The sequence below is a fragment of the Petaurus breviceps genome, unplaced genomic scaffold (genome assembly GCF_028583685.1).
Source record: "Petaurus breviceps papuanus isolate PSGF00001 unplaced genomic scaffold, PetGlider_PUasm1.0 90510, whole genome shotgun sequence".
NCBI lineage: Eukaryota > Metazoa > Chordata > Mammalia > Diprotodontia > Petauridae > Petaurus > Petaurus breviceps.
The window spans coordinates 2,038,806-2,046,987 of NW_027187267.1; the positions used below are offsets into that span (position 1 = coordinate 2,038,806).

The following is an 8,182-nucleotide window of genomic DNA, read 5'->3' on the forward strand; positions in this document are numbered from 1 at the left end:
CTCTCTCTCTCTGTCTCTCTCTCTCTCTGTCTCTCTCTCTGTCTCTCTCTCTCTGTCTCTCTCTCTGCCTCTCTCTGTCTCTCTCTCTGTCTCTCTCTGTCTCTCTCTGTCTCTCTGTCTCTGTCTGTCTGTCTGTCTGTCTGTCTCTCTGTCTGTCTCTCTTTCTGTCACTGACCAAAACTAAGCAGTTAAAAATCTGTGACTTGTATTAATGATAATTTCATCCTTCAAAAGCTGAGTGAAGTGCCAAAGGAAGCTGTCCTTCTGGACCTGGTTCTGACCCACAATTTCAGTTCAGAGTTGCTGAGGTAGAAATAATGGGAACCTTGGTGGCAACAATGGCCCACGATTTCATAGAATTTATGATGGAAAAAAAGGCACGGAATGGTAAATACTCTAGATTTGGAGAGAGAAAATTTAAAGACTTCAGAGAAAGGATAAGAAAGATCCAATGCATCAATTTTTTGTAGAGGAAGTTGGCCTGAAGATACAAAGTTTTCAGGAAGAAAAAAAGAAAAAAAAGACATTTTTATAACTTTATTACAATTTAAAATGAATAGCAAGTTGTACATAATGGATTTGCAGTTTTGTGTGCAATCATTTTTCTTAAAATTATACTATGTTATGGAAATGCTTACTTTAGTCCATAAATTCTAAACAAAATAGCTAAAAATAGAAATCTAAAGACAAACAAAAATTATTCTTACAAGTAGGAAGGCTGAAGGAGTCTAGAGGCAAGAGGACTGTCATGTGGGAGATGGTTTAGATTTGTTCTGTTTGTCCCCAGAGCTCAAAGGGAAGAGGAAAAGGTGGAAGATGGAAGGCATATTTTGGCATCCTAACCACTAAAACTGTCTAAAAGTTATATGGGCTGCCTTTGGGGATAAGAAGTGTATTGCACCTCATTGGAGATGTTCAAGTAAAAAGTTGCATAATTAATTATTGGAGGTGTCATGCAAGGGATTCTTGGTCAGGTACCAGTTGAATTAGATAATTATTAAGATTCCTTCTACATCCCCAACCTACTCCTTTGTGGAAGTGGGAGGTCTATGAGTGTCACACATTGCACATATTTGCAATCTTTCTTAATGTATTGATCAGATGGGCTGTCTTTTTTCTCTCTCTCTCTCTAAAAAAAAACTATTTGTCATATGGGATAGCTTTCAAGGAAAGGGAGGGGAGGAATAGATGGGATGCATTTTATATCTCCAGGGCAATGTAAGAAACAGAAAACATCGATAAAAATTTTAAAAAGATTTTTCGTAACTCAGAGTCCATATTTCTTTGAGAAGAAGAGATATGGGGGGTGGGACATGATAGCTCTCTTTAAGTATGTGAGTGACTGTCATGTGGAATATTGTTTAGACATGACTTTCTTGGTCCTGGAGAGTTGAGTCAGGACCAGGCGTGGCAGTTTTCCTAGGAAGGGATAGTCAAGTTTAACACAAAGAAAAAGCTCTCTGACAATTAGAGCCTTCCAAAAGTAGATTGATTGGGTTACTTCGGTTGGAGACAGGGTAAATACTCCCGTATCTAGAGGTATACATCCAATGACTGACAACCATTGGAGAGGATAGACTGACCTGTGTAAGGGTGGAATAGAAGCCCCTTGTAACCCTTAGTATTCCATGATTATTGCCCCCATTTTAAAGATCAGAAAGCAATTAAGATACTTGCATGAAATTGCTTTACATTCAGAAAACCTGAATTCTATTTCAAGTTTGTTGTATAACCATGGACAATTCATTTAACTTCTCTGAACTTCAGGTTCCCCATATGTAAAGTGGAAATAACAATATCTCTTACACTAATAGGAAGCTAAAATTTAAGACAATGTACATACAGTGCTAGGGCAGGTAGGTGGTACAGTAGTTAGAGCTCTGGGCCTTGAGTCAGAAAGACCTGAATTCAAATCTGGTCTCAGACACCTTTTAGCTGTGTGACCCTGGGGAAATCACTTAACCTTGTTGACCTCAGTTCCCTCCTCTGGAAAATGAAATGGAGAAGGAAATGGCATACCACTCCAGTATTTTTGCCAAGAAAACCCCAAAGGGGGTTGCTAAGAGTCAGACACAACTGTAAATGAGTGAACAATAACAAATATATAGCACTATAGGCATCTATTGTAGGCATCTTCACCTTTTTCTCCTTGTATTCTCTTCAAAACCCTTTGGAAATATGATTGTATACTTCATCATTGAACTGAAACTTCTCTCTCCAAAATGACCCATGATCACCTACTTTCCAGATCTTAATATTTTTTCATTTCTGATCTTTCTAGAGCTCAATAGTCTTTGACGCTATTGACCACCTTCTCCCAGGTATTCTCTCTTGTCTTTTGTTGGCTTTGTCATGTCCACTAAACATGGGTACCATCCCCAGCGATGTTTCACTCTGGGCCATCTACTCTTTTCCCCTCTATCTTACCTCACAAGCTGATTTCATTTGCTCCCATGAATTCAATTGTCATCCCTATGCAGACAGTTCTCAGATCTATATACCCAATAGTAACTTCTCTCCCGAGCTCCGGTTTCACATCCCTAACTGCTTCTTGGATGTCTTAAAATGGATGTCCCACAGCCATCTCAAATTCAAACTGTTCAAAACAATACTAATTTTCTTTTCCTCTGTTCTCTCTTCTTAATATCCTGCTAACTAACGTTAAGAGCACCACTATCGTTCCAGCCAATGAGGATCGTGATTCCTTATTCCCTCTCACTCCATGAATATAACCTGTTTTCAGATCTTTTCATTACTCACCTGACAATCTCTCTCCTATTCACCCTCTTTCCACTTACACAACCACCACTCTATACAAATCCTTATTACCCCATTACTGGATGATTGCAATAGCCTTCTACTTGGTCTCTTTTCTTCATACCAAAGTGATTGTCCTAAAGCATAGTTCTGAGAATACCACCTCTCTCTTCAAGTTCCTATTATCTCCAGAATCAAATATATACCCTGTTTTCCATCCATTACTGGATGATTGCAATAGCCTTCTACTTGGTCTCTTTTCTTCATACCAAAGTGCTTGTCCTAAAGCATAGTTCTGAGAATACCACCTCTCTCTTCAAGTTCCTATTATCTCCAGAATCAAATATATAGTACCCTGTTTTCCATCCATTACTGGATGATTGCAATAGCCTTCTACTTGGTCTCTTTTCTTCATACCAAAGTGATTGTCCTAAAGCATAGTTCTGAGAATACCACCTCTCTCTTCAAGTTTCTATTATCTCCAGAATCAAATATATAGTACCCTGTTTTCCATATGAAACTTTATGCACATTGGCCCTTTCTTACCTTTTGAGTCTTCTTACACTTTACTCCTCTGCATGTAATCTCTACAATTCTGACTTCACTATGGTACTAGGTGCTGCTATTTTACTTATATTTGATCCTGTATCTTCCAAAGAGACATTTCTAAGCTCTCTTGAGAAGCTTACTCAAGTGTAGTGCACTGTGACTGAGTTTGCATTCTGAGTCCCAAAGAACTGGCTTAAAAACAATCCATTCATTATTTGTCCACTGTGTATATATTGCAGAGTATGAATCTCAATATTGTACTCATGGATGTAAGCAGTAAGCATTCTGGCATTTATTAAATGCTTGCTGTGTTTTCTAAAACTCTGTATTCTGCACATCTCACTTGAGCCTCACAATAACCTTGGGTGCTATCATGAACCCTATTTTACAGTTGGGAAAAATGAGACAGGCAGAGGTTAAGTGACTTGTCCAGGGTCACACAACTAGTAAGTATCTGAGGTTGGACTTGAACTCTAAACTCAGCACTCTATCTAATGTGTAACCCAGATGTTGTTTTAATAATAGTAATAGTTACCTAGCTATTACTATCATTCCATTGTTTTTGGTCTCTGTTATGATATAGTGATGTTGGGCTGTGCAACCAGTACCTCTTGGCTAAATCCTAAAGTGATTAGGTCCTCAGATGTACCTTTTTGTTATTGCTGCTGTTGTTGAGTTGTTTCCATTGAATCTGGCTCTTCATGACCCCATTTGGGGTCTATTTTGACAAAGATACTGGTGTAGTTTGCCATTTCCTTCTCCAGCTCATTTTACAGAAAAGGAAACTGAGACAAATAGGGTAAAGTGACTTGTCCAGGGTCACACAGTAAGTATATTAGACTGAATTTGAATTCACAAAGATAAGTGATCACAAACCCATTGCTCTACCTATTGTACCACCTAGCTGTCCAGATCTACTTTAGGGGTTTAAAATAAGTCCAAGGCAGGGTTTGAGTTCAGAGAGGTTTCTGTAATTCCAGGTCAGCTTGAAGTCTGGGAGAATTAGGGAGACTGGCTTTAGAATCTCTCAGGTCTAAAGTATATAGGGAAATGATGGGAAATGATGTTCTAGAGCACTCAGGTACAGGGTACCAGCTACTGACCCATAGGAATTCTTTCTTAGATATGGTTTTCAATTAGGGCGAAAAAGAGTAATTTCTTTTGGGGATCACTTTATCTTAGGGGAAAAGGGAAGAGAAGAATGAAAGTGAGAGTAAAAGAAAAATAAGAATGAAAGCATTAGAGAAGAGTAAAAGAAGGCCTTTAGACAGAAGCCTGAGCCCAAGAGAAGTGCAAAAGAATCAGGGCTTGATGTGGGAATATGACTCGTTTTACCTTTTCTCCAAGAGGTTCCAGGTCCCTCTCAAAAGTATCATGGCGACGTTGAAGAGCCTGAACACTGAACAGATCAGAGCCAGGGTCAGCAGCCTTCAGGGCCTGACTCTTTTTCTCAATGCGTTCTTTGGTGTCCTCCACATCTCTGGGGAATGGGAGAATGAAGAGCTCAGAAAGGGTAGCAAGGAGAGCAAGCAAAAGCCTAGCAAAGTTCTGATTTATGCTAAGGCATTACAAAGAACTAACCCATCCTGAGCAGAAATGCATAATTAACTCCCCACTCCCCCCCCATCACTGTTCATGGTATGAAATATCCAGTGTCCTCTGGAAAGTTTCTTCCCACCTCTTGGGATCTTAGATTTAAAGTTGGAAGGGACCTTAGAGGTGATCTTGTTCAATTTTCTCATCGTACAGATGAGGAAACTGAGGCTTACCCAGGTCACACAGGTAGTAAAGTGGCAGAGCTGGAATTCAAACCTGGATCTTCTAGCTCCAAGACTAATGTTCCTTCCAGTGTAGCACACTGACCCTTCCCAAGTGCTTCTATCCCAGGAAACGATCACAGAACAGTAATTCAACATTTGGTTCTATTCTTGATTCTGCCACTAACTAGCTATGGTCTTGGGCAAATCACTTAATCTATTTGAACCCCAATTTCTTCATCTACAATATTAAAATAATAATGCTCATAAAGATGTAAGGAGTAGATGAGATGATAGCATAGATATAGTGCTCTGTAACCCACAAAGGATTGTATTCTTTTTGTTATTAATTGTTATTAATCAAATGAGATCTTTAACAGGCATTTAGCACGGTGTCTGGCACAAAGTTAGCACTGGTGCTTAATAAATGATTCTTTCCCTCTCTTCTTCCTCCTTATTATCATAATTACCATTGTTGCTATTATTATTAACTGTTAGTATTGTTAAAATAAGGATATTTGGTTAGATGATTTTTGTTTTATGCCTTAACATTCCAATTTTATGATTCTTTCCTTTCTGGTCATCTAAGTCACTGTCTTCCTTGTCCCAAAGTGTCTCCTTGAATGCTACCACCACTCTCTTTAAAAAGAATTTATTAATTGTCTTTTATTTATAGAGCATTATGTTAGGCACAAGGGATACAAAGACAAAGAAACATGAGATATAGTCCTCTACCTCTGAGAGGTTTGCAATCTATTCAGCAATACCAGATAGATAGATAGATAGATAGATAGATAGATAGATAGATAGATAGATAGATAGATGGCAATATATATATATATATATGTATGTATCACCACACACACACAGATCCATGACAGATTAGTCAGCTAGATAATTATATAATAATTAACAGTGAAGTCATTGTGTGCTGTGTCAGCTGAGTATTTCAGACCCAAAGTACTAGTTGTGTGGGCACAGTGACCATACCCCTATGATTCTTGCTTCTTCTCCTGTGGTACTATGGGATCAAGACAAATGAATTCACTATCTGAAATCACTGTAAAAGCCCTTAAAATAAAGCATCCCCCCCACCCCATTTCCCCTTGAAGACAGCTGCAGAGGCAGTGTGGTATCTGGCACCCTCTGCTGTCAATTTCCTGAATAGACAGCTGGTTTTCAACTATCCCTCTGTATTTTTAACTCTTCCCTGAGACTAATGGATCTCAGAGAGAGAAAGAGGATACTAATAGTTGAGAAAATGCTGCCAGGGAGGGGATAACTAGTGGCTTATGAGTAGTTTCCTTTGGGAGGCCACAGACTGTGCTACCTTCAGGATTAAGAAATGGAGTCCTTACCTGTGGAACATTTGGACAGCATGGGCACTGCCCAGCAGCAGGCGCTGCTCCTCTGCAAGTCTCTGCAAGGAGTCCCAGCGGGTATTTAACTCCTAAAGAGGGGAGACAAACTACATTTCAGTACAATCTCATGAAAATGGAGCTGGAGAATAGAGTTTGGTGTGTGCTTCTGTGTGGCGGCGGGGAGATGGAAGAAGAGGGTTTGATTACCACTATTCTCATGGTTTTCTCTTCCAAAATCAGACTCCCTGAATCATCTCTGTATTTGATTCTCTGCTTTGTTATGGAGGAATATTCCCTGACCATGGAAGATAGAGAAGACTTTTCTAAACCCTCCTAGACATCATTTGATTGCAGAGCTAAGCTAAAATTCTGGAAGAATTTGCTGACCCTGTATTCAAGGCACTCAACTATAAATCTTTGAAAAATGCATGGGAAAATATTTTTGTTGGTAGTAGAGTTCAATATTTTACCCTAAGAAAAATTCTGAATTTCTCTACAATGGTAAAGCACAGGAAATAAGTAGATATTCCCTGAAGAAAATAGGTAGATTTTTCTCTATCCTTCCTACAATTATGCAGAGGGTTGTACTCCATAGTTTTATAACAGCTCAAGTACCCAGCAAGAGAATCAAATTATAGCTTTTCAGTTTTATTCTGAACACAGATTCTGGTCAATTAGTTTTCTTTTTAACTTTCCCTCCTCCACCCTCCTTCCTCTTTCAAAACCTGGAACAAAATGTACCTTTTTCACCAAGCCTGCCTTGCTTAACATAATTCCATTCAGATCACTCTGACCTTAGATTTATGGACTATATTTGTACCATCCATATCTGCATTTTTTAGCGAGTGTTCTTAAATCATGTCATGTATGTATGTTCAACATGTTCAAAATGATCAATCAGGCTATGGGCTCTGTGAATGCGAGGCCTCTAACGATGTGGTCCTTGGCACAGTGGATCCTTAATAAACACACTTCTTTGAGAATCTGCTTTAGTAAAATTCAGTTTAACAATGGAGAAGTCTTATTTATCCTGAAATGACTCCCAGTCCTGTCTACTACCATCATCCCAATTACCATCAAAGCTAATGACAACTAGTCACCAGCCGGTGCTACCCTAGCTCTAAGCTGGACCCCCACCCTCCTCAATTGTCCTCTCTACAATGAAACCTAGTGAGAAGGGGAGAAATAAGGACGCAAAAGAGTCTCATCTGGATGGAACAGGAAAAAAGAACAGAGAAAGGGGCAAGGATCAGTAATAGGAGAGTGACATTATTCACCTGCTGGACTTCAGCTCCTTGTGGAGTCAAAAGGTCTTCCAAACGAAGATCATCAGCCACCTTGTTAATGTCTCTTAGTCGAGGCTCATTGGACTTCAAATCCTAGAAGAAAGCAAAAATGAGGGTATGAAGTTACCCAAGGAGAAGAGGTATGGAACTGCTTTCAGCTTTGTCCTTTCCCAAATGTCTGCTCCACGTGTAGACTAATCCAGAGGAAAGACAGTAGAAGAAATTGGAGAGAGACAGAGACAGACAGACAGAGACAGAGAGACAGAGACAGAGACAGGAGAGCCAGAGAGTGACAGAGAGACAGACAGAGAGACAGAGAGAGACAGAGACAGAGAGACAGACAGAGACAGGAGAGCCAGAGAGAGACAGACAGAGCGACAGAGAGAGACAGAGACAGAGACAGAGAAAGAGAGAGAGAGAGAGAAAGAGAGAGACAGAGAGAGAGACAGAGAGAGAGAGAGAGAGAGAGAGA

The 8,182-nt window shown here is 39.6% G+C and overlaps 1 protein-coding gene across 1 annotated transcript in view; it reads right to left on the bottom strand.

Annotated features, from left to right (window-relative positions):
• Positions 1 to 8,182, bottom strand: part of SPTA1 (spectrin alpha, erythrocytic 1) — a 98,330-nt gene that overhangs the window by 52,258 nt on the left and 37,890 nt on the right. Inside the window, exons 25-27 of the mRNA XM_069062813.1 lie at positions 7,702 to 7,803; positions 6,422 to 6,513; positions 4,642 to 4,786 (exon numbers count right to left, since the gene is read on the bottom strand). Of these exons, the coding sequence (XP_068918914.1) occupies positions 4,642 to 4,786; positions 6,422 to 6,513; positions 7,702 to 7,803 (339 nt within the window). The remainder of the gene's footprint in view (positions 1 to 4,641; positions 4,787 to 6,421; positions 6,514 to 7,701; positions 7,804 to 8,182) is intronic.